This window comes from Diplotaxodon limnothrissa, linkage group LG12, assembly GCF_057381915.1.
Source record: "Diplotaxodon limnothrissa isolate DT_005_m linkage group LG12, D_limnothrissa_male_GT1.1, whole genome shotgun sequence".
Taxonomy (NCBI): domain Eukaryota; kingdom Metazoa; phylum Chordata; class Actinopteri; order Cichliformes; family Cichlidae; genus Diplotaxodon; species Diplotaxodon limnothrissa.
In genome coordinates this window covers 35638972-35665763 of record NC_140607.1, presented here as the reverse complement: position 1 = coordinate 35665763, position 26792 = coordinate 35638972, and the positions used below count along the sequence as shown (strand labels likewise).

Here is a 26792-nt window from a genome sequence, read left to right as displayed (position 1 = left end):
ACATTTAAAACTGTTATCAATGAAGGTGGCATGCAGTTCTTTACCACACTGGTTCTTTTTCTAACTTCGCTCGGTGTTTCACTATGGGAATCGCCTCGGCGTGACCAACTACGGAAGCTCCAATGACACCACGTCTGTCTATGACAGACCTGTCGAGCCGTGCTCAGGGCTCCGCCCCCTCGTACTAACACGGCCGACCAGCTCCTCCTAACTCATTCTTGCTTTCTTCCCGTGAGAAACTACTTTGAGCTCCCTCAGCGCATCCAGGCTAACTTGATTAGCTGCTTAACAGTTCTCAGGCGTCCCGTGTAGGAGTACGTCGCCGAACGCAGTTTTTCCGGTTCCAGTTTGGATCGTGCTGAGTAAGTCCTTCGAAAGAAGTGTACTTAGAGTTGCACTGTGGAACAGCAACCGCGTCAGGCGAGCTGTCCCAGCGGTTCCTGGTTTTAGTTAGCGAGGTAGCCGACGTTGTGTGACTCGGGCTAACGCGTTACGGCGAGCTGTTCGTTCAGTGTCCGGCTAGCATTAACTTGTTAGCAGGCCACGAACCACATTAGCGTCTCACTAGCATTAGCTTGTTGGTCGACGTAGGGTTCGGTTAGCATTAAGTTGCTAACGATATTGGCTAGCGGAGTGCAGCCAACGTGTCACGACGAGCTGACTCCCGCCGCGACTAGATCGGATTTAACACCCGCTGCTAGTCCTAGCTACTTACGGGCTAACGTGTCGAGACGAGCCTGGTGTAGCCTAGTCTCACCCCTTTCCGCTAACCATGTCTACGGCTCCTACTCCCGCCAAAAGGTCGGAGCCGAAGGCTAAAGAGGCTGCATCCCGCCCGTGCCCCGCATCATGCGGTGCCACCATCTCGGGCAGGGACCCTCATCCAATGTGCATCGTCTGTATGGGTGCCAAGCATGCTCAGGCTTCACTGGCGGACCCTCAGGGATGCCCACACTGTGCTTTGATGCCAGAGAAAGTCCTGGAAAGGAGGCTGAGAGTAGCAGTAACGAACAGTCAGGACCCCTGCCTGTCGGCTGCTACTGCTACGAGCGATATCCGTCATCCGCGAGCCTCCACAAGCTGGGCGGACATGATGGAAGAAGAGTCCCCGCTCATGCCCCCATCGTTCGAGGACCTCCTCGATCAAAACGTGGGCGAGCCGGGTGGCGAGGACGCGGAGGGCGATGCCGACTCCGACCTCCTCGACCTGGAGGACATGGATGAGGAACAGGAGGATGACTCTACCTTTCCTCCCCAGCAGTCCAGGCCACCGAGTGGGGCTGAAGTTGCACCCCTGGTGGACAGCAATTTGTACGAGGTCTGTAAACGGGCTGCTGCCAAGCTAGGCATCCCATGGCCAGCCGCCCAGGATGCCGAAGGGGCAGAACGTGACTTGTATGACGGCAAGAGGCTCCCACCAGCCTTGCCGCCATCAAAGCAGCTTCTGCCAGCAGTCCCAGCCTGCATGAAAGAAATGAGTCGCTATTGGTCAAGCCCTTTTAAAAGCAAGCTTCCGACCAAGGGCTGCTCTAAGCTTGAGATCCAGGGGATGGGTGAACTGGGGCTGACTGAACCCCCAGCAGTGGAGCCTTCAGTGGCGTATCACCTTCACCCTAACCGCAGGGCAATCTCAGCTTCTTCTAGCATTTCTTTGCCCAACAAGATAGATCGCCTCACGGCATCTATTTATCAAAGGACATACAAATATGCTGCACAGTCAGTGTGCTCGCTTAATGCAGTCACACTGCTATCAGCATATCAGGCAGAAATTCTGGAAGACATGGGCCGTCAGCTTGACTCGGGTTCCCCGAACCCAGCCCTCTGGGATGAAATCTGCGTGGTTAATGATCTCATTCTTCGCTCCTCCAGGGGAGCAGTCCAAGGGTGTGGTCGCGTTATGGGCCTTGCAGTCTCGGGTGAGAGAGCCTTGTGGCTAAACCTGTCAGGCCTGGGTGATGCTCAGAAGGCTGAGGTCATGGATGCAGCCTATGACCCAACCAAGGGTCTCTTTGGCCCAGCCCTGGAGAGAATGAGAGAAACAAGCACCCGCAGAAAGCAGGAGGGTGAAGCATTCAATCTCTGCTTACCCAGAAAACCTAACTCTCAGCCCCAGCAGGTGCCAAGAGCTGGCTTTGCAGCAACAGCAGCAGCTGCGAGAGGGAGACAGAGTGGGGTCAGAATGCAGAGAGGAGCAGGAGGCCAGCAGGGTGCCCACCAGGCCAAGGTAGAGAACCGAAGACCTTGGGGCAAGCATTCCTTTGCAGCAGTTGCTGCAAAGAACAAGCCGTCACACCCCGGAGAGGGAAAAAAGAAGCGGTCAGCCTAGCACACCTGCAGCATTCTGTGTCACCCCTCTTTTCTTCCCCAAAGAGAAGGAAGGTGTTAGAAGGGGTAACCAAATCACTCCAAAGTTCAGGGTCTCCGGAAGTTTCCAGTTCACCAGGAGCACCCTCTCAGTCTCCTCCTCCAGTTCAGGGAGGACAGACTTGTGGACAAATGGCGCAGTGTCACCAAACACTTCTAAACACTCTGTCTGTGTCACCAAGCACTGCCCAGAGTCACCAGACACTTCACTGTGGTTTGGGGGTAACAAAAGAAATAAAACGTGCATTTCTGCAGCCAGGCAGTTTGCCAAGGGCAGAATGTCCCCCCAGTTTCAAAATAAAAACAAAAGAAAATCACTGCAATTTGTCTTTGTTCCCAGCGGGGGGAGCTCACGCTCTTCCCGAGGGGGAGAGCCCCAACTCCTTCCGGGAGACAGGGGTGACGTCACGCTACCGCTTCTTCAGAGGCCCGCTCGCAGAGCGGCTGGAGCGGTGGCGCGCATGCGCAGTTCATCCCTGGGTCTTGTCAACCATTTCCCATGGTTACAGACTACAGTTTGCGGCAAAACCACCGAGATTCGGCGGAGTGTTAGCTTCTGTGGCCAGTCGCGATTCAGCGAATGTGCTGGAGGAGGAAATATCCTCCCTGTTACACAAACAGGCGATCGGAGCGGTTCCGAGCGAAGAAGCTCAGCAGGGCTTTTACTCCCGCTATTTCCTCATCCCGAAAAAGGACGGAACGTCGCTCCGTCCTATTCTGGATCTGCGTGTGTTAAACAAGCATTTGAGAAAGTACACGTTCAGAATGCTCACACACAAGACGCTTTGTCGCTCAATTCACACAGGCGATTGGTTTGTTACAATCGACCTATCAGACGCATATTTTCACATCGCCATTTATCCTCCACACAGGAAATATCTCAGGTTCGCTTATCAGAGCGTAGCGTACGAGTTTCAAACTATCCCATTCGGGCTATCCTTAGCTCCGAGGGTGTTCAGCAAATGTGTGGAGGCAGCGCTGTCTCCGTTAAGGAACAGCGGCATCAGAATATTTTCTTACATAGACGATTATCTAATATGCTCACGATCGCGCGAGCAGGCGATCAAAGACTCCGAGGTGGTGGTGAATCACCTCACGGAGCTTGGGTTCACTATCAACCTGGAAAAGAGCCACTTGGAACCCGCACAGTTTACAGAGTATCTGGGGCTCAGAATAGACTCCATCTCTTATCGTATCGCACTTTCAGAGCGGAGGATCGCATCCTTCACTCACTGTCTTTCCCGTTTTCAGCTGGGGAAAGTCGTGCGGTTCCGACTCTGTCTCCGCCTCCTCGGCCTCATGGCCTCGGTGATATCGGTGGTACACTTGGGGCTGCTTATGATGAGAGATTTTCAGCGGTGGGTCGCTTCTCTGCAGCTGTGCCCTCGCCGACATCTCAGTCGTGGTGTAAAAATAACGCAGCCGTGTATTGCGGCTCTCCGGCCCTGGAGGAGCCCGACAGCTCTCGCGGCGGGGGTACCGCTCGGGGCAGTATCATCCAGGGTGACGCTGACCACAGATGCATCCCTGTCAGGTTGGGGTGCAACTATGATGGGCAGAGCAGTGAATGGCGTTTGGTCACAGAGACTCACTCTGAATCACATAAATGTGCTGGAGCTCCGCGCGGTGCTCCTAGCCTTACGGCATTTTCTGCCGTATCTCCGGGGTCAACATGTTTTAGTGAAAACAGACAACTCCACTGTAGTTGCTTATATCAACCGCCAGGGCGGCACCCGTTCCCGGCAGCTACACAGGTTAGCCAGGGAAATAATTATGTGGAGCAGCACTCGGCTCCTCTCCCTTCGGGCAACTCACGTGCCAGGAATTCTGAACAGGGGGGCGGACCTCCTGTCCAGAGGAAATCCACTGTTCGGAGAATGGAGGCTTCACCCACAGGTGGTGGAGCAGATTTGGCAGAGATACGGCCGGGCTGCCGTAGATCTCTTCGCCTCGCGAGAAAACACACAGTGCCCCCTGTTTTTCTCCCTGTCAGACGCACACGCGCCACTGGGCGTGGATGCGCTGGCCCATCCTTGGCCAAAAACTCTGCTGTATGCTTTCCCTCCCCTCAGCCTGATCTCCCCAACACTGATCAGAGTGAGGGATCAGGGGCTGTCTCTGATTTTAATAGCTCCACGGTGGCCATCCAAACACTGGATAGCAGAAATCATCCAGCTTCTGGTGGACGAGCCATGGCCACTCCCCATCCGCAGGGACCTTCTGTCTCAGGCGCGGGGGGAGATATACCATCCCCATCCAGACCAGGTTGCTCTCTGGGCCTGGCCCGTGAAAGGTGGAATTTGAAGGCAGCAGGCATGCCTCCGAAGGTTATTGAAACCATTCAGAATGCCAGAGCCTCCTCCACCCGTTCCATTTACAGCAGTAAATGGCGTGTTTTTGAAGAGTGGTGCCATGAAAAGCAGATTATCCCTTTTCAGTGTTCAGTGGTGGAGCTGTTGTGTTTTCTTCAAGACTTGCTGGACAAAAGGAAAGCTTTTTCCACTATAAAGGTCTATTTAGCAGCTATTTCAGCCTGCCACGTGGGGTTTGGTGATAAACCTGCTGGGCAGCACCCCCTTGTAGGTCGCTTCATGAGAGGAGCGCGTCGAACGCTCCCAGTTTCTAGACCACTGGTCCCTTTATGGGATCTGTCAGTCGTTTTAGACGCCCTCTCCCACCACCCCTTTGAGCCTATTGGGGCAGTGGGGTTGAAGTTTCTCTCTCTTAAAACCACTCTGCTGTTGGCTCTAACCACAGCCAAGCGAGTTAGTGAATTACAGGCTCTGTCTATTCACCCCTCTTGTCTACAGTTGGCCCCGGGACTCACTAAAGCACTCCTGAGGCCTAACCCAGCCTTTGTCCCTAAAGTGTTGGAAACATCATACAGGTGCCCTACAGTAGAGCTCCTAGCTTTTCACCCCCCTCCATTCTCTTCCGAGAGGGAGCAGAGGCTGAACACTTTGTGCCCTGTCCGGGCCTTGGGGACTTATGTTGACAGAACAGCTGGATTCAGGAAGTCGGATCAGCTGTTTGTTTCCTGGGCCTCCCCTCACAAGGGCAGGCCCGTATCACGCCAGAGACTAGCTCATTGGATTGTAGAGGCCTTAGCTCTGGCTTATAGCTGTAAGGGCTTGCAGGCCCCCCCGGGACTCCGAGCACACTCCACTAGGGGTGTGGCCACATCCTGGGCGTTGTTCAGAGGTGTATCAGTCCAGGATATTTGTGCGGCAGCAAGCTGGGCTACGCCGCACACGTTTGTCCGGTTTTATCGGCTGGATGTTGCACAGTCATCCCTGGCTCAGACGGTGCTGGATTCTGGTGCCTCAGGTTCGACCTGAGATCCTGGAGTAGCACTGGAGAGTAGCTTCGGGAGCTGGCGCAATCCGGGAGTGGGCCATATCTCCCATAGTGAAACACCGAGCGAAGTTAGAAAAAGAACGTTGGGTTACTTAACGTAATCCCTGGTTCTTTGATAACAGAGTGAGGTGTTTCACCAACACTTCCCTCCTTGCTTAGGCACGGAAAGAAATCTGCTTGGAATGAGTTAGGAGGAGCTGGTCGGCCGTGTTAGTACGAGGGGGCGGAGCCCTGAGCACGGCTCGACAGGTCTGTCATAGACAGACGTGGTGTCATTGGAGCTTCCGTAGTTGGTCACGCCGAGGCGATTCCCATAGTGAAACACCTCACTCTGTTATCAAAGAACCAGGGATTACGTTAAGTAACCCAACGTTTCCAGTCCAACAAGCATCCACCGCAGGCAGCGTCCTCTGATTGGAAAACTGTCAGCTGTGGTGAACAGCTCTTACCAAAGCCAAACTTAGCCTCATGTTTGGCATTTAGGCTACCCATATGGAAAAGATATATATAAATCTTATAAAGTTTGTATCTGTCTTGTGTGAAACTTGTATGAAAAGCATATAAGAGTGAAAACAGATATAAGATCCCTTGAAAAATTATATAATGAAACTTGTATGTTTTGGATACTTACTAAAACAATATATGAAAGTAATGAGGAAGTGGCCACTTTCATGAGTAAATCATATAAGTTTTTACTATTTCTTTTCCATATGGCTAAGTTTAAATACCGATTCCTCTAACACAAACATACAATTCTGTGAAAGTGTTCTCAAAAGGCGGATGTCATTTTCTCGCAATGTTAATGTTAATTAATTTACATTTATGTAAAGCCTGATTAGTAATAGCGAAATCTTCAGGGTTATTGCAGCTTATCCTTAGAAACACTTTTCATAAGTCCCCAACTGTTTATCGGTGTAAAACTGATATAAAGCCATATAACTTAGGAGCTACAATTCTACCATGATTGTGGATTTTCAACATACAGAAAGGACCACATGAAGATGAAACTCATCATGTCATGTTTGACCTCTGACCTCTCCTTCAAGGTCAATAGATTTATCTGAGGGTCAAACTGTTTATATACAAAATACAATACTATTGCCTTAAAAGTAAATACTTCCCAAAGAATAGTGCTTTGTGTTTTTATGTTTAAAGAAAACTTTAGAAAACGTTGTTACCGAAATTATAATTTTAATGACAACAAATCAAAACCAGGATTTTAAACCTCCCACACAGTCCCGAACCCACCATCACCACCACCCACACCCGCTGCAGGCAATAAAATTTCATTTTTAAGTCTTTTTGTCAGTTCTTTATTCTTATCTTTTTTTATATAAAAAAACAAAAATCCTAATTACAACATAAATTGAAGTCATAGCACCCTAGTGCTAAAGTGACAAAAACCATCCTAACCAACATGCTAAAATCATCCATTTTTAATCAAACAGTACAAATACATGTTTCTTAAGTAAGATATGGTAACACTAACAGATACAAAACATATAAAAGTTCAAATCTGTGCATCAATACTGCAGTATTTCATTTTCTTCAATACATTCTTTAAAATGGTAAGACAGCGCATTAATACTATCAGGTATAAAAGGTCACATTTCGATCATGGTATTTTGTATATGTTATAATTTTTTTTCCCTTAAACACTAAAAATAAATGAAACTGCAAAAAGTTTCAATACAAAACAAAAAGACAGTGACATAAACAATGGAAGGTGGGTCAGCCTTCCTCCGGTAATTCACAGCTTGATGACTGAAGGCATCGATATGCCACGAAACGTGATCAGAAGCTAGAAACAGTGGTTGGCTCAGCAGTTGGGAGGCCCTTTTTCCTGTAATCAAAACAAAAGGATGGAGTCAGAATAGCTGGAATAACCAATAACAATCATACAAATCAGAAAGCAGTGACAGATACAGTAAACTAGTATGTGTTTTCCTTCCTTTAGACACAATAAATATACATAGGAGTGAAAAAAATACTGTTTGTTTCCAGGTAGCTAAGATAGATAAATGTAGCATCAAAATTCATTGAAAACAGCAACTCAGTTAAAAAGATATTCTCAGCAAGTTAGGTAAACGTTATTTATGTCGGGTCTATTAAATGTGATTATATGTGTTGTAGGTGATAAAGCTCCTTACTTTTGCAGAGTGTTGAGAAGGCCTGGAAACCACTTGGCCTCTGGATCGACACAAATCCTGTTACCATTCCTCACGGTGATGCTGTGAAGAAATTAAAAATGGAGAAATTAGCACATTGCACACATTTGATTAAACCTGACACAGACTTAAAAGTAAGAAATCGAAGCACAACTTTCCTTTTTGCTTTCAGTTTACAGATCTGTGTGCCAAAATGACACCAGACATCAGACCAGTGAGAGTTATAATAGAGTTGCCAGGGGCTCTATTGAGTGTTTCAACTTCCTATTATAAACTTTCACCTAAAGCTTCAGGAAAACATTAGATTAGCACAGTACATGTGAATTATTAGCTAAAATGTACTCATAACTTTCCCGCTCTGGCTTTGTAGCTAATACCAAAGAGTATTTCAAATTGATGCTCTTTTTAAATTTACCCTGCGGCCCACTGAGAATCTGTGCAACCCAGTGCTCCAGATCAGTGCAAGTACTCACGTGATTTCAGTTCGGGGGCAGTGTCCTGAGGCAGGAGTCACCTCTATCTTCTTGACTGCTCTAGGAGGAATAGGATTCGCGACCGTCTGCCTACAGCGGCAGGTGTTAATGGTAAAACCTGTAAAAAAGGATTTAGTTATTATTTTAGTCTTTAGTAGATTAAACCAGTCTGACTTTGTTAAGGCTCAAAATTACTATGCATCTATATATGTTTGTACAAATCTTGCAACTTTCAGTCCCATTTCAAAGTTTTTCAAAGCACTAAGATGCAGCTGAAAGCCCCAGAGAAGCCAGTAAATGGATCTGTTGCTCTGTCTTTAAGGTCAGGTATTACCCTTGACACTCAAAACAAGTGTCACGGGTAATACCTACAACCTACTTAAAAAGCTTGTTTTTTTATTGTACTGTACTTTAATGCATTTAAAAAAAAAACAGAATAAATAAACTATGACATCATGTGAACCAAGACAAGATAAAATACATTTAAAGACGATAAATATGAATAAAATAATGCCCTCAAAATCAAATGGCATATTTTGGCTGCCCTCCTGTGAGATACCAAAATGTACAAATATTTTTAATTAAAGCAATAATGTTTTCTTACCATGCAGAGACGCGATGCAACAGCAGAAAGTCAGAGCGACCAGCAGGAGCAGTGGCTTGTTCATCTTCGTGATGGTTGTTTTGATCTTTGAGGACCAGTGAGGATGCAAGAGTGAAAGTCTGAGAGTGAATGAAGTCGAGTGTGGGTTTATAAAGCTGAAAAAGAGGAAGTAAGGAGGGAAACTCTGTGGCGTTTTTTTTTGTAGTTTTTGCTGACTGAGCTAAATATGGCAAACACCGCATTTCATCACCACTTACAATATAAAAAACTGAGTCATAAAATAAAATTATAAATATAATTTCATATTGTTATATAATAACATTTTATTATTGTATTTAGGGTTATATCTAAATGTAAATGTAGTGTACAATTAATATTGGATTTCTTTGATTACTAGATGTCGGCTCCAAATTTAAGGCTGGAGGTAAAACTCAGACACCTCATCAGTCTAATAGTGCTGGATTGGACATCCCTGAGATTTTGGTCCACATTGACACAATAGCATCACACAGTTGCTGCAGGCTTATCAGCTGCACAAGATCTACCATTCTTCCATATCCCAAAGGTGCTCTACTGGATTGAGATCAGGTGACTGTGGAGGCCAGCTGAGTACAGTGAACTCACTGTGATGTTCAAGAAACCCGTTTGAGATGATCTCAGCTTTGTGACATGGTGAGACAGAAGCAGCGATCAGAAGATGGGCACAGTGTGGTCATAAAGACATGGACATGGTCAGAAACAGCACTCGTGTTATTTAAACTAAAAATAAATATCCCCTACACCATTAAACCATTACTACCAGCTTTGACTATTGATACAGGCAGGATGGATCTGTGCTTTCAAGCAACATTTTCCAGTCAGGGTCCAGTCAGGGAAGGTGCACAGCAATCCAAAAGAAACAACAAACAGAATCCAGGCAGGAAGACTCACAAGAAAGGGTTTCAGACAAAAGGGGAAGATGGCACTATTTATACTCTATACATACAAATAAATGAGACATAGGTGCACACAATGGACACAATCACAGGGGAGGGAAAAGTACACACAAAGCACAAGACACAAAGGAGTACCGAAAAAAAAACAGGGAGCAACTAATACAAAGATTAAACACACACCTACGTATTGCAAGTTTACACTATGGGAAGGCTTGAAAACTTGTACTAGAGAGTCAAAAACTAAAAACATCAAATGAACTTAAGTTTCTCTCATGTGACTGGATAATTAGACGTTTGTGTTATTGAACAGGTGCAAACAAAGCAATTCGTGTATATTAGCAAATATCCTTTGAAGTTATTCTGGAAAAGGAAAAGGATGGTGTCAGACAAACTGCATTTTCTCTGTTCAGGCTCAGCTCTCTTATATTCACCATAGTGCACTTTGAACCCACAACCAAGGGAATTGTGACCCATTTGGCTTTCACGGCATTAACACAAAATATTAATTGGTTCAGCGATCAGATGTTTGCTTCATAGCTGTAAAAATGACCAATCAGTTACAGCAGGTACAACCAAACATGCACTGGGTGGAGGGCCAGCAGGCCAAAAAACATATACTAAGGTGGTGCATCATGGCTTTTCTTTAGGAAGGCATGGATATAAAACTGATGACTGGACAGTTCTGTAAACTGCAACTGTTGTGGTCAAGATTCGTGGAAATTCAGGCCAGAACAGATTTAGTATTGGTACTTCACACTGGGTTTAACCTGCCTGGAATCAGGAACAGAAAATACAACACTGGTGCTTAAGAACAACTAGACTTGGCACAGCAGCACTTCTGTATTTGCCTCTGAGGGGCTGCTAACCACTTCCTCTTCTGTCAAGTTATTAAATGGGGGATCTTGTCTCTGACCCTAAAATTAGACTGTGCTTCTCGTATATGAAAATGAGATGTACATTCCAGCAACAAATAAAAATGATCTATGTGCAGTAAATGTTGGGGACCCCCCCGATCAATCAATCTTGTGGTTGGATAGAAGAGAACACTAAAAAAGTTGCGCTTTTAAAGTCTACGCAGCATGCCACATTCACCTGCCTACAATGACTGTAATAAATTCAACATTCAACACTTGTGTTGCATTTCGGGGAGTTGCAGTGGAGAATAACAGGAAGGGACTGAATAACACCAGCGCCACTCAATCATTGTATAAAAGACAGTGTTTGTGCTCTGATTATACAGTTTTGATCTGGTGTAATTAAGTCTAAAAATTCCCAACCTTGTAATTTTTCCACAACTGTAAACCCAAATTTAAATATGTTTTTCTACTTCCCCCCCTTCATAAAATCTCTGTGGGGTGACTTTATTTGATGTGTGGCTGTAATGACTGACAAGCGTCCCAGCACAGGTAGCTGTAGCTACTGGTGTCTGGAAGGCCTCGTTCACTTTTGGACCTCTTCCATCAAAAATGCTTTTCTTTAAAAATAAAAAAAAAGTATAATAACCCACAACACTTCTAAAACGCATTTTTAATGGATTATCTTACAAAATTAAGATTCAAAATGTTCAAAACCAGTGGGTGATGTCAGCATGTCCATCCAGTCTGTCTATCGTTTAGCATGCACCGAAGCTTTTATTTTGGAAATCTCATGTCTTCTCTATACTGTTCTTGTGTTTGACTTCCTGTCCAGCTTTCATGAAAGTCTGATTCCCGGAGTTAGTCTCTAGAGTCTCCATAGACACAAACAATTGCAACATGGCGAAACTTAAAATTAGGGAAAGTTGACAAAGTGCAACACAAACTACAAACTGTTCACCTTCAAAGTAAAAATTGTGCATTACAGCTGCAACACACGTGCTTCAAACTGCGCATCTTTTATTTTGCAGGTGAATGGTCTTTATTTCCAGTTTGCATTGAACTTTTCAGTGTCACTCCCATTCAGCGACTATTTTGTGAGTGTTTGCAGACAACTTATCGTTTTCCATGCAAACTACTGTGAACCACATCAACCTGTTATTTACCGAAGCGACATTAATGACTGCCAGCAACCTCCAGAAACTCTTGGCTACACTCTCCTGTGTTGTTTTCCACCAGTCGCAGCAGATGGCTGCTCCTCCCTGAGCCTGGTTCTGTTGGAGGTTTCTTCCTTTCAAAAGAGAGTTTTTCCTCCCCACTCTCTCCAAGTGCTTTCTCACAGGGGATTGTCTGATTGTTACGGTTCTCTCTGTAATATTGTAGGTTTTTACCTTGCAGCATAAAGCAATACAGTAAAAATTGTTTTAAAAACTGTAGCACAGAACAAACTGGTGAGGCATGGACATTTCCTTTGGGATTAATAAAGTATTTCTGATGGTTTTCTAAAAAATTAAATATCTAGACTCATTTGTGACGCTGCTACTCACAGGTCAATAAGGTCACAGTTGTTTTGTTTTGTTTACTCCAGCACTTCTTTCTAAAGCATTGTCATTTTATGTCACTTTTGCACTTATGGTCCACTTTGATTCAGGTTTAAGTTGGCATTAGGGTAACTAAAACTTATGCTAACTTATGCAAAAAAAAAAACAACAACAAAAAACGCTTAGCTGCATGATGGGTGAGCTGTACTGTAGTCATCAAGTCAACTCCTCGGAGAACCCTTTTCTCATGAGGTGACAAAACAGTCACCTTATGCAATCGTAATTTTCCTAACCAATTTCAAGCATTAAATCTTATTCAGCACATTCAGTTTCCCATTTCTTTGTTATACAGAATAAGGGAGTAGCAATGTTGATTCCTTTTCATTTTTCCGAGTAAAAAAGATTGACCTTTATGTTACTACTTTTAGAAAATTATGGCAATTCCTCTTTTGATTGAGGAATTGACTGAGTCATTAAGGATTGGCTTAATTTACACAATCAATATTAAGACATGAAGACAAATGAACACGACATCTTTTTACCGGCTCTAATTTTGTGTTTCAAACCTGCTGGTTTGTACTGACTAATTGCCGAAACCAAAAGTGCTTCTCTAATAATTATATCCTGAGTCATTCACCAATGTGCTTTTGCATAGAAACGATACTTCACACCATCTCTGTGATAAACAGGAAACTGCGGATGCCAACGCATGTGTGAAATGTAACGTTTCCTTAAAGTAGAAAAATCCTTAATTTGACACAGAAAGAATGTGAACACAGAAAGGTCTGTTGATGGTGTATAGGATTTCCTTTAAATATTCAAATGTACAGTGGAGATCAACAGAGTGGGAGAAGTGATTGTTTCAATTTTTGTTTTGATCACGTACATTGTCACACCCTGCAAAAATTATGAAATAAAAAAGAAAACTGTTGCATTTATTTCACCTATTCAGCATAAAACCAGTTACAGTTTCATCATTTTCCCTCCTACACACAAAAATCCGATTTCCTTAAGTTGTACCCTTTAATTGAAGCAGCATTCAGATATCAGGCTGAGGTTTGCCATGTTATAAACACTGTCAGGCCTCAAAATGTTAAAAAATATATATTATTAGCTAAACTACATTGTGATCGCTGCAAATATAGCATTAGACAACATTAAGTGTCTGCAAAGAGCAATGATTTTTTTCAATGCTTCTTCTATTCAATTTTATTTATATAGCGCCATATCACAACAACAGTCTCTTCAAGGTGCTTTATAATGTACGACAAAGACCCTACAATAATAGAGAAAATACCCCAACAACCAAACAACCCCTATGTTCAAGCACTTAGCAACACTGGGAAGTAAAAACTCCCTTTTTAACCCTTTCATGCATGAATTATGACAACCTCAATCAGGATTGTTTTCTTAGGTATTTTTTATTCATCTGATTTTTGAACTTTATTTTTTTAAACATGTACTTTTCAAAGAGTCTTTTACATGTTCACTTAGGTGGACAACATGGAGTGATACATCAGTGTCCAATGTAGTGGTTTATGTGCGTGTATACCATCAACACTGACACAAATACAAGAAAACAGCCTTTGAATAACTGTCCACTGTAGTGACCACTATGTGTGAAAGGGTTAAAGGAAGAAACCTGCAGAAGAACCAGGCTCAGGCAGGGCCAGCTATCTGCCGTGAAAGACTGGAAAAATGACACTGTGGAAAAGAGGCAGGAATGAGTAATGACTAATAATTAAATACAGAGTGGTGTATAAACACATGGGAAGCAGGTTATTTGGACAACCTAATAATTACACTAGTCCATCCTAGATGTAATAAATGCATTAACTCGTTTTTCTGAATCTCTCTGAGAAAGGATCTTTCTAACTTTAGAGATATTGCACAAATGGAAGAAAGCAGTCCTACATATTTGTTTAATATGTGCACTGAAGGACATATCCTGGTCATAAACGACTGTAAGGTTCCTCACAGTGTTACTGGAGGCCAAGGTCATGCCGTCCAGAGTAAAAATCTTGCAAGACAACATGTTTCTAACACTTTTAGGGCCAAGTACAATAACTTACCTGAATTTAGAAGGAGGAAAGGATGTCATGCAGGTCTTTATGTCTTTAAGACATTCTAGCAATTTAAGTAATTGGTTAACTGGCTTCATGGATAGATAAAGTTGGGTATCAGCTGCATAGCAGTGAAAATGTATTCTATGCCTTCTAATGATACTGCCTAGAGAACCACCTATAATGCAAACAGAAACAGTCTTAGCACGAAAGGCTGTGGAACTCCATAATTCACCTTTTTGTGCTGTGAAACCGGACTGAAAGTCTTCAAACAAACCATTCCTGCATGTTTATAAGTGGAGGAGTGCATGGATCTCTACAGCTGGCAAACCAAAATAGAAATCACTTTCAGAAGATCAACTTGCGGGGGAAGAAAAGAAAAGCAGGTCCCGTTCATTGATCAAACAATCTTTCCTCTCTTCAGGTTAAACAGAGTGAAGAGATTTGTGGCTTTTGTATTTGAAAAATTTTGGTCATTTAACATGGAAACTTAACAAGTTTGCACATAAAATTAAATCTTGGGAATTAACTTCATTTTCTTTATTTTCAGTTTTCAAAGGGAGGAAGAGCGTGACATTCATCTCCTCCTATTCTTCAACGTGGCCATATTCTACTCTTTTACATATTTGTATCTTTGGGATCTACTAGTGTAGCTCTGCACAATTCACATTTCAAAATGATCCTTATTTACTTTGGCTGGGCTTTGGTCCAGCCCCTCAGTTCATCCTCTGCTAGAAGCAGGCTGCCTCTGTAAATCCAACCCTTGCCTGATTAACTGCTTATTTTCTTAGGGAAATGGGAAATGGCTAGTTTAAAACGATTTATATATGTGATTCAAACAAGCTTGAAAGGCAGTATTTGGTATGACCACCTTCTTTTTTCAACACACCCTCTTAATCTTCAGGAATAGTTCTCCAGTTTTCTTGAAAGACATTCAAAGCTCTTCTTTGGATGATGCCCCAATTCTTGGAAGAAATGAAAAGTGGCTCAGTGCTGTACTAAAACCTAAAATAGAGATACAATGAAGAAAGCTTTAAAAAGTAATGCATCTCAAACATTACTCATCATGATCTGATCTAATCGGGTTTCGCACCAACTTCCATGCCAGCTTGAGTGCATTTCAAGCTTTAAGTATCACATGCAGAATAGAAGCCTTTCACCTCCATGTCTCAGACTTCTGGACCTTTTTTTTCTTGGACTTTACTTCAAGTCAGATGATCCAAAAATACGAAGTTTGTTTCAATTCTTTTCTTTCTTTCTCTTCAAGGGCCGTGTGCTGCAAAAGTAGATCAAAAGTATCCAGCAGATTAAAAAAAGCTAAGTTCAGGAAAGCACACTTGACTGCAGACACTTCCTCCTCATGACCACCAGTGCAGCCCTCACCACATAAATCAACTCTGTACTCTATTATTGGCACTTTTGAGATGCCACCCTTTTCAAGCAAAGAAAATGCACTTCAGTTTCCCGACTTTCAACATCCGATAAAAGGTCAGCAACCCGCCCACACACACACAAAATGCTGATTAGAAAAATAAAGTGACTGCTCTGTTCAGCAAGTTTTGAACCCAGTTCACTGCCCTTTAATAAACAGATAAACTGTACTTTTTATGCCATTTAGCTGCATTAAATAAAGTCCTGGAATTATGGAAAACCTTTATGGAGGTAAATGTTTTGGAACCTGTGGTGAACTTCAAGGTCCTCCTGTATTTGCATCCAGATAAAGCTTAACAAATCCCTAAAAATCCTGCTTTACATTTGTGTTTCAAGTAAATCTTGTCCATAATACCTCAGACTGTTTGGCCTAAATTGTGACCCACATTGTTGGACTTCATTTGGGCCTGAACTAAGAGTGCTCTGGTGAGTCTGGCTCAATACTTGGCCACAGGTTTACCATATATGGGCAATCCTGTGGTTCATAGATTTCAAATGAGTTGTTAAATTTGTGGCACATCTGGCCAACTTTCCCTAGCCCTTCTCAAGCATGTGTGCACACAACATTTGCATGTGCCGTAACTCAGCTGTAAGTGCCAAAATAGCTCAGCACACAAATTTACCTGCTATTAGAAACAAAGCGAAACAGCTTTTACTTTTTATGCTGAACTTTAAGAAGCACATGAGGAGGTAGGGGTATCATTGTCAAGGTCTACCATCAAAAGACAGCTTTATACTTATAAACATAGGAAGTTTATAACAAGGCACAAACCACTGGTTACGCTCAAAAACAGGAAGGACAGATTAGACTTTGCTAGAAAACATCTAAAAGAGTCTGCACAGTCCTGGAAAACAGAAAAAGGAGAGAAACAGCTGATGATCTGAACCAGCTTCATCTGTGATAAGGTGCCAAATACGGTGAAGGCAACATTACGGGCATGTATGGCTGTCGGAGGAGCCAGGTCACGAGTGTTTACTGATGATGTGACTGCAGAGAGAAGCAGTCACATCATCCCCTTTAGGTTACCCTGAATCCCCCCTTAGTTATGTTGTAATATGTAGGCTGCTGGGGGATTCCCATGATGCACTGAGTATTTCTTCAGTCACCTTTCTCACTCAGGTCTGTGTTAATAGACCTCTCTGCATTGAATAATACCAATTATAAATCTCTGTCTCTCTTCCACAGCATGTCTTTTATCCTGTTTTCCTTCTCTCACCCCAGCCAGTCGCAGCAGATGGCCCCGCCCCTCCCTGAGCCTGGTTCTGCCGGAGGTTTCTTCCTGTTAAAAGGGAGTTTTTCCTTCCCACTGTCGCCAAAGTGCTTGCTCATAGGGGGTCATATGATTGTTGTTGTTTTTTTCTCTGTATGTATCATTGTAGGGTCTACCTTACAATATAAAGCACCTTGAGGTGACTGTTGTTGCGATTTGGCTCTATATAAATAAAACTGAATTGAACTGAATTGAATTACAGGGCTGTATTCTCTGCTCAGTTTCCGCCAAATAACTGAAAAGCCGATCAGACTGAGCTTCACATGACGTGATGATCCAAAGCACCTGAGCTGAACCCGCTCAATCAGGATTTCAGGAAGTAATAAAAAAAAACATAAAACAAAACTTGTCATTGTTATAGTCTTATAGACCTAACTGTATAAACCTGTACTTCCCTCAACAAACACAGCTGACACTGGAGCTGGATGTGTGTGCTGGCGAGAGAGCAATTCAATTTTATTTGTACAGCGCCAAATCACAACAACAGTTCCCTCAAGGTGCTTTATATTGTAAGGTAGACCCTACAATGATACATACAGAGAAAAAAACAACAGCAATCATATGACCCCCTATGAGCAAGCACTTTGGCGACAGTGGGAAGGAAAAACTCCCTTTTAACAGGAAGAAACCTCCTTCAGAACCAGGCTCAGGGAGGGGCGGGGCCATCTGCTGCGACCGGTTGGGGTGAGAAAAGGAAGACAGGATAAAAGACATGCTGTGGAAGAGAGACAGAGATTAATATCTCTGAAATCAAGCCATCACAGTGTCCTTGATATTTGGAACCATTTTTATCACAGAAACAAAGACCTCGGTTCATATGCACATATTTGTCTATTAGCCTCATCTAGTTACTTCTGATTTGAGATGTAGCTCTTGGTGGGGGTTTGTAGTTTCTCTGATCATTGCACAGTCTGAGCTTGAGGTGAAGTTGCTGGGACATCTACTCCTGGGAAGATCAGCAGCTATCTCGAATGCTTTTGTTAAATAAATAATGGTAAAGTGTATTATGTCATTTATTCTTCATCTGAGGGTCCATTTAGGTAATTTTCAGAACCGCTAACTAAAACGTGTATATACATGTATAAACAGGTTATTTGTACACTGAAGAGTTACAAATAATATCACGGGTGAGCACAATCAAGGAATTGGGAAGACAGATGCAAAATAAAACTACTTTAGTCGTTAGTAAAGTAAAATAGGAAGCGATCCGAAAGACGCAGAGTAAACAGAGAGACAGAAAGATGGGACAGAGGGAGGAACAGAAACACAGGGAAATACAAAGGGAACCCAGAAAAGAAACCTAAGTAAATTAAACACCAAGAACTCAAAAGCAAAACTACAACAGTGAAACCAGCTAAGCATGCATTTAAAACCGATACAAGTCTGGAGAAACTGTGGGATATTCTGTTCCCATTATCTGTGAAGAGACCAGGGTACCAGAGGTGGATCTGCCAGTTCGGGTGTTTTCCAGTGACGCAGGTCCTGCTAAAGGATGCCAGACCTTCATCCTGTTTGATTTTGACATGTTGGTCATAAACATGCAGGAGGTCGTTTTGTCCAACTCCTCCTGTTCTTTCTTGCAGATATGAGTCCTGCTGCTTTCTTGATGTCCTTCTGTGGTCCTGTGTAGCTCTCCTTGTGTCTCATAGCTTCTCCTCCGCACCACTGAGAGTGTGCCGGCAGACACAGCAACCCTTCCTTGACAGCATGTCACAGGAAGGGTTGGTTCGGATGCATGACAGCGTGTATCCTGGAAGAGGAGTTGGACTATCTGTGCAACCTGAAGAGTGGATTAGCATCTCAGGCTAGAGGCAGAAACAATAACACAAGCAAAAACAATAAAAGGAATAAGGTCTGCGGCCTGCAAAACATCCCCTCTGTGGATGGTTGTCTTGCTGTCGTCTCTCCAGTGCACCTGCTGTCTGTTCGATTTGAAAAGCAACTGAAATGGATTCAGTGGTTTTTGCTTCTTTATTGGACAGACTAATATCCCTGAAGAACGCCTGACTTTGCGTATACTGTGATGATCGAGTGCTTTTTACGAGCGTATAATGAAGGTGTGAACACAAGAGCCAAATTTAGACACCACAATAACAGCAAACTCGAACTAAGAATCCAAATTCCTGAATACCACAAAACCCACAAATAACCCACCATCAGGCCGACCACGGATTTACTCATGTGTGCAGCCTCAACCTTGAAAGATTCACATTTGAAGTTTGAAGGGGGTGATGGTCACCGTGACTCATTTTTATCATTCTGAGACGATAATGGAAACTTCAGACCCCCCCCCTCCTGCAGCCTGCCCACACTTCCATGGTTATTCCACTTCCTGCTCTTTTCATTGCTGGTTTGAACATATGTACACGTTTCTGACTATGTTCTGTTTGTTTATGTTGACATGAAAAAAAGTTCCACCTTAGAGTCTCAGACCTTACGCCTTTTCACTTTCCACTTGGAAACAAACTAAGCTCTTCGGCTTAGCTATTCATCTGGGTAGACATGCAACCATAAAAGGTCCCACATCCTATTTCACAGTAACTGTCACTTACTGCCATCTCTATCGTGCAGTTAACACGTGGGATTCTTGATTCCCCAGCTACAGGAAACTCTCTATCTGTTAATGCCATTTAGACCAGAACTGTGAGGTTTGAGCTCATAAACTGTAGCTAATGCCTACGACGCTTCGAGGTGTTAACCACACATCTTCTCTGTATCAGTAAATGAAAGAAAAAACACTGTTTCTGAGCAGAACTGAAAAGAATAAAGTCCGGGCACTCGTTTTGCTGACTGTCATATTTGATGTGTGCGCTGCAATTCAAGATTACAGAATCAAAAGGTGCTGCATGTTTATGCACTGGGGTGAGACTGGAAAAGCCCTCTGTAAATAAAGTTTTTGCAAAGTTATTGCAAAGCTATGAAGGAAAGATGGCGAAAGTGCTGACTGTGCATCGTAGTAAGCTCGTCAGTATTAGGTAAGAAACGAGGACGAGACTCGATATTTCGCAAAAGTTGAAAAGTTCTTGTGTTGCCAAACCGAAGGTGATGAGGGAATCCCACCTAAGATGTAGCCGCTGTGATGTCACCAGCCTGTCGCTCAACTCTGAATTTACAGCATTAACGTTTTGGATGCTGTAATGTTGGATTTTTGCTAAAGTGATCATATTTAGATATGAGGGTGCTAAGGTGCAAGTCATGTGAAAAACTGTCTTTCTTAACACAACAGTGGACGTCCCAGCAAATTCGCCGCAAAGTCAGACTCTGCAATGTTCAGAGAAACTGCAACAAACAACCCCAAACTCTGCAGGCCTCAGCGAGCATGCTGAATATCAGGGGTCCCCAATCTCAGTCCACGAGGGCCGGTGTCCCTGCAGGTTTTAGATGTGTCCTTGATCCATCACAGCTGATTTAAATGGATAAATTACCTTCTCAACATGTCTTGAAGTTCTCCAGAGGCCTGGTAATGAGCTAATCATGTGATTCAGGTGTGTTGACCCAGGGTGAGATCTAAAACCTGAAGGGACACCGGCCCTCGTGGACTGAGATTGGGGACCCCTGCTGAATGTTAACGTTCATGACCGTCCAATTAGGGGTGGGGAACTCCAGGCTTCAAGGGCCGGTGTCCTGCAGGTTGTTGTGTTTTGTTGACAGAAGATGTGGTTGTTTTGTTTGATTTGTAGTACCAAGTGTGAAATAAATAAAAATGAAATGAAATGAAATGAAAGGAGGTCATTTAGCCATTTGAATCAGCTGTGATGGATCAAGAAAACATCTAAAACCTGCAGGACATCGTCCTTTGAGGCCTGGATTTCCACACCGGTGGATTAGAAGAAAGCTTGTTTAGAAGAGCTAAACATAACAGTGCGGCTCAGGTTTGCAAAGCTGCATCTGAGCACAGTTCAGGCTGTGGCAGCTGTCTTGAATATTTTTCCACTTGTGAATAATTTTCTTCACTGTAGAACGATCGACTTCTAATGGTTTGGGAAAGGACCATTCAGCTGAGCCCTTCCTCTGCTGCATACACGAGCGCTCTGTGATGCTGGGGAGATATTATGAAGTAACTCCCCTTCCACATAATAATATTTTCCATATCCCCACCACTGTGGGATGATAGGGGAATTTGTTGACCTTACATTTATCAGGAGGCACGTGTTTAATAAGGCCGTGATGTCTACGTGTCACGAACTGTTGTGTTTGTGTAGTAATACCAAATCTAACAACTATAAATTTCACACGGACACACCGCCCCTGAGTTAAAGACTAAACTAGTGCTGAAACTAATCAGCTAAACTGAAACTGAACAACAATTTAAAAAAAAAAACTTTCCCAAAATGAAAACTCCCCCCCCCCCCCAAAGAATAACTCAAAGAATTAGGGTAAAATAACGCTTACATACTGCTCAAAGTTTATGGTTTGGGTCAACTTTCTAGACTGCAAGTGTCTAGAGAATCATTTATAGTGTATACATAGCCTGAAATTAATAAATGAACAATTGATCCTGATTAATGTTTCAGAGCGCAGGAATAGTTCATGTTCACATGAGAGCATGTCCTGTTTTTCATCATAAATATGAATATTAATTCACAGAGCACAAAACATGCTTATTGTCGGCCAGTCTGTGGCAGGAAACTTTATGTGGGTTTATGTGTGGGTTCCCACTCTCACTGAAATGGCAGATCAAGCACATTTATGATCTTATGACTTCCCCCGACTCCCTTTCGTTATCTATTAACTCAGAATAAAGTGATTTTAATTTGTCAGAGGTTCAATTTTTTTATTATGGGGACTTAAGCTTGCAGTTGTAAATGTAATGTATTTGCTTTTATATTGCGCTTTCCTAGTTTTACTGCCCACTTAGACTCCCTCCCAGTTTCAAGTTACTTGTTAACTTAACATGCTTGTTTCTGGGTTGTGGGAGGAAACTGGAGGAAACCCACTTCAGGTACTCTGAAGTGGTTCAAACATCCACACAGAAACTCTCCTGCCAGGATTGGAACCAGAATCCTTGAGCTGATCGTATGAACCACTGTAGCACTCTGCTGCCCTATTTCTAACTCAGCAACCATCTCTCAAGGTGCCCTTTGACCCCTGTATGTTCTGTTCCTTATGTGCTCATGTCCAAGTGTCATCATTCCCGAAAGTTCTCTAAAACCACCATCATGCCTCAATTTACAGAAAATTGTGCCAGCTACATAACAGTATTAAACTTTTTTCTTTGTTTGTTTTTTTTAATTGTGCATTTTGGGCCACTTTATAAAAATTTATTAAATTTCAGGCTGAAAAATGATATTTAAATTATTTTTGCTGCTGTCACATTTGACCAAAAGAGCATGTAAGGGTCAAATTTAGGGATTGAATTTAAACCTATAAGTCAAACTTTTACTATACGCTTGTTAAAAAGAAACGACTGAAGCCTGATCTTAAGAGTAGAGAGGATGATAATACAATACAGTCAGATCTTTAAAATATGATAACTCTGGCAAATGCATTTGAAGTCTAATGCAGAAGCAAGTGGCGATTATTTCCCTCCGGTTATTTACCAGCTGAGCGAAGAGCTGATACGGTTGTGTAGAGCGCTCTCTGCTGGTGGAGTTGGAGGATTGCACTTAAATAATTTGGCCCAATATTGAAGGAGTATTTTCATTCCATAATTTGGATTATATATAGTAGGATGATCCTGGAAATGTATCCACATGCTGTTATTGATATTACATCTAATTTATTGTCTACGTTTTCAAGCAAATCGACCAATGAAAGCTCTGAAGTTCTGAAAATGTTGGACCAGAAGATAAAAACATCAAATGTTGTGATCTGTTGAGCTTTGAGGAGACCACGGATCGGACCAGAGGTGTAGAGTTGCTCGTGTTTTGCTAAAAAGTGACTGCCAGTTTTTCCTCTTATGACTCTGCATGAGCAGGTGTTCTAGTAGCTGCATTTTCAATACAGAAGAGACTTTGCAGCAGATTATAGAGTCAGTATAAAAACATTTAAACCATTCTAGTAACGATGCTATGAACTGCTGTAACTTTACAGCTGTGGTTCATGTAGTTTCAGTGAGGTAGACCTTAACAAATGTCTAAGATTTGGTGAAAAATACTAATAACAGAAAACGGACAGCTCTTTCTGTTAAGCATCCTTGTGACTCTGTTTTATTATATTATATATATCATATTATATCATATTAAGATAATGAAAAACACAACGACAAACTCGGGTTAGCTTTTTATTGTTTAGAAGTCATCTTTTAAAAGAAATATACAAAAAAATAAAGAATCATTGTAACTATTGTGTGTTTGGAAATAAATTTCCAACTCAATCTCTACAAATTTAGGTTACACTAGTTTCGTTATAATAGAAGAATTTACTAAAAGAAAAAAACAAAAGCACAGGGAGGCGAGTTGTGTGCATAGCTTATGACAAACCTCCAAACAGAACCAAAACCATATAAATAAAGGCTTTAAACTAAATCAAGAGGCTCTGGTGACCCTAAACTCTGACTAAAGTGGTTCATCCCCAAATGTGAGAATAACTAACTGTGTGATTAATAAACTATAATAAAATCTATAATGAGCATAATGTGAAGCAGAACAGGAAAAAAGATAACAAGTTCACTGATAAAGAGTCTTAAAATCTTACCTTTTAAAATAGTAAACATGGAGAGCAATTTGTTGTTTTTCTCGGTTTCATTTTACTATAAATTCTTAAACCTCTGCAGCTACGGCATCTCTAAACAGCTTCTCAGAGCCCATCAGGACGCCTTTACAAACTCCAAACCTAAACACTAAAAATGATTTCTTATCAGTAATTTAATCTAAAACTGTTGAGTCTCTAATCTTTAAAATACAATAAGGGGCGAACAAATTATTTAAAGACAACAAACAAACAAACAAACAAACAAACAAACAAAAAAGGCCGGTTTAACTGTCCTGCTCTTCTTCACACAAAAAAATGTTTTTTCACATTCCTGTTAATCAGATAAACAAAAATCTATTTTACTTTTGAGTAACTGAAAGCTCTCTTAAAGAAACTGGTTAAAATGTATATAAAAGAGCACAACACTGAAAAGATAAGATCCTTTATCACTGTCTGAATTTCTCCAGGCTGGTTATCTATGAGAAATCTATGTATTTCCATTATATTTTTACACATTTAATAAAGAAAAATATATTTTATTCTTCAGCAAAATGACCTGTTTTAACTCAGCCATGAGTTTAGTAAACATACAAGGCACAACTTTTATGTAATTCACAGCATTATCAGCTTTTTTGATTGTTTTACAAAAGAAAAATAAGATTTTAAGACTCTTTCTTTAGGATAGAAATCTATTTTCCATCCTGAGGTGGAAAACTTTGTAGAGCAGCTGAAACCTTTCTTTAAAAGAAGCTTAAACCAGCCCGCTGGTTGGCAACACAGAAACTCTGCTGATCTGCTGTTAAACAAAGCACCCTGCAAAGCCCTGTCCCTCCACCAGGGGGCGACAGAGGCTTTCGCAGCAAAAGGCCATCGCTAGTTTACTGCATGGAGCTAGTGTTTTTCTGAGGAGAGAATTAACTAACTGATCGTCGATGTGAGTGAGCAAAAGTGCAGCTTGAAACTTAAGCATGCTGAAGTGAGTAACCCCTCAAACAAACAAACAAACAAACAAACAAACAGTTCTCTCTTCACCAGCACTCGGACTTAACAGTTTTCATCGTGCTTTAGGGTCATTTAAGAGAAACTTTACAGGCACAGAGTGGTTGTAGTGATTTCCCTGATCAACAGGACACGACTTCAAACTAAAACAAAAAGTTTCTGCTCAGTGTTGTTTTTTTTTTAAACATCTGGATCACATTCAGTGTTGATTTGGTGCCTTCAATGGGAGATCAGATGCTTCAGAATTGGGCACTTTTTAATCATTTATGCGCAGAGAGTTATCCTGCTTGGCTGCTGAGCCTCAGATGAGGACTTCTGGAGATGGAAACCTTTCCATAATTCTTTTTTAACAAAGGCGCCCTTCCCTGCCCTTCTTACTGCGATCTGAGAGGTATTTAAAGGCAGCAGTACGTATTTTCATGCATGTAGTACATGAAAGTTTTCAGTACGTACTGCATCCAGTTAGTGTTCAATCGATTACTGCCATCTTAAACGTGCATTTTAAAGGAATTTTGGCAGCTCTGAAGCTAAAAACACGTTGGATTAGTGTATATTTATTACAAAGCTTAATAATCAGCTCAATGCTTGAAATATTTTTTAATCTATAAAACCTGCTGTTACTGTGTCACAGCAGCAGCTCAGGAGAAACGTTTTTGTGCATTTTTGCCGCCTTTTAAACGTCACAGAAACAGCTTAACGGAGCGCAGCACGAGCGCTGCCACAAACTTCACATAAAGTGCACACTGATGAGGTTTTCCTCTCACGGCGTCAGACCAGCTGAAGCTCCAGGAAAAAAAAAAAAAAAAAAGTCAAGCTGATGCACGTGCTGGTCCACGTGTCGCCTCTCCTGCTGCTCGGTTTAATGGCTCTCGATCACCACGGGCTCATAGCCACCAGCAGGCACCCTGCAGGGATCCAAACACAGAATCAGAGTTAGCAATAGCAAGCAGAATTCAGTTTCAGAGTTTACCGTTTCTCCACATTAAACAGTGAAAACAGACATGAAAACGGATTAAAAAAGAAAGTGGACTATAGGACTGAACTGTGCATGTTTCACATTCAGATGCATGATATATGCTTCTAAATGGAGAACGGATGTGCTGGTTCACACTAGCAGTAATTTAGCCCTCGTCTTATACTTGCACTTTATGATTTCATGTTTCTATGATCCATGTTTGACCTCCTCTCTCTCTGGTCCAACCGTAATGCTGATTCTGTTCTTGCGAGTTATTAAAAACTTTTATCTTCATAATAATCAGTTTTGTTGAAAAAAGCAAAAAACCCTCCTAAAAATAATTGAGGGAACACTGGATCATCACAGTAAAACCACTTCAGGGAAATCAATCTACATAGTCAGGAAGCATAAACCACAGTGAATCAATTTCTCTCTCCTCATCCCTCCTCACTGATTGTTCTATAGTTTTGCTTTTTGTTAGTGTGCTTATCACCTCATCACAGCTTGAGACAGGACCTGCAGCCCCGAGAAGGTTTGCTCCATCAAAGCACAGTTTCAAAAGTATTACGGCGATACTAGGAGAGGGGCTGTTACACAAGAAGAGCTGGCAACGCCATCGACCCAGTAGTAGAACTGCTATCTGCTCCTTTGTGCAACGAGGAGCTGGGGGAGCCAGAGCCCTACAGAAGGACCTCCAGTGAGTGACTCATGCATGTTTCTAAGCAGACTGTCATAATCAGACTTCATGAGGAGTCGAGCATCCTCTAGTGGGACCTGAGCTCAGAACAGCACAGTGTACTATAACTGGAAGTTATCATTTTCATACAGCAGCTGAAAAGGACTCACAATAGTTTATGCTTCTCGACTGGACAGACCGATTTACCTGACATTTAACTGAATGAGTTCTAGTGCTCCATAACTGCTGTGAATTACAGCCATAACTCTTAGAAAAAGGAAGAAGCCACCAAATCATAGGAGCCTATTTGAGCTTCTCATAAGAGGGAGAGTGACATAGAGATGGTGAAACAAGGGGAAGAGGATGACAGGGCTTTAAATTCATATTTCAAAGTTGGGTCCTCAGAGGGAGATTTACGGTATGTAAATTATTACATTGCTGTGATTTTCCAGTATTTTTGGAAACCGA

General features: G+C 42.4%; 3 protein-coding genes across 7 annotated transcripts in view; 1 reads left to right on the top strand and 2 right to left on the bottom strand.

Moving 5' to 3' along the window:
• Window positions 1-324: 324 nt before the first annotated feature.
• On the top strand, window positions 325-2326 carry LOC146621807 (uncharacterized). The gene has a single exon (XM_085367551.1). The coding sequence runs from the start codon at window positions 773-775 to the stop codon at window positions 2324-2326; it is 1554 nt and encodes a 517-aa protein (XP_085223677.1). The 5' UTR covers window positions 325-772.
• Window positions 2327-7515: 5189 nt separating this feature from the next.
• On the bottom strand, window positions 7516-9030 carry LOC146621806 (C-X-C motif chemokine 10-like). Its single transcript, XM_085366893.1, has 4 exons — window positions 8967-9030; window positions 8363-8480; window positions 7872-7952; window positions 7516-7564 (listed from the first exon to the last, which is right to left on the bottom strand). Exons 1-4 carry the CDS (start codon window positions 9028-9030, stop codon window positions 7516-7518), a joined length of 312 nt encoding a protein of 103 aa, XP_085223019.1.
• Window positions 9031-23277: 14247 nt separating this feature from the next.
• The window catches only part of eeig1a (estrogen-induced osteoclastogenesis regulator 1a), a 39321-nt gene continuing 35806 nt past the window's right edge, over window positions 23278-26792 (bottom strand). For all 5 annotated transcript variants that reach the window (XM_085367548.1, XM_085367545.1, XM_085367547.1 and 2 more), the window contains one exon: window positions 23278-25598. In XM_085367548.1, the coding sequence (XP_085223674.1) occupies window positions 25553-25598 (46 nt within the window). In that variant the 3' untranslated portion in view covers window positions 23278-25552. The remainder of the gene's footprint in view (window positions 25599-26792) is intronic.

Bases quoted from the DNA above. Each gene is read 5' to 3' on its own strand.
- LOC146621807 (XM_085367551.1), top strand. From the start codon at position 773: ATGTCTACGGCTCCTACTCCCGCCAAAAGGTCGGAGCCGAAGGCTAAA.
- LOC146621806 (XM_085366893.1), bottom strand. From the start codon at position 9,030: ATGAACAAGCCACTGCTCCTGCTGGTCGCTCTGACTTTCTGCTGTTGC. The intron at 8,481-8,966 runs GTAAGAAAACAT...CCTTTTTTACAG, and splicing joins TTGCATCGCGTCTCTGCATG to GTTTTACCATTAACACCTGC. The intron at 7,565-7,871 runs GTAAGGAGCTTT...TTTTGATTACAG, and splicing joins CTTCTCAACACTCTGCAAAA to GAAAAAGGGCCTCCCAACTG.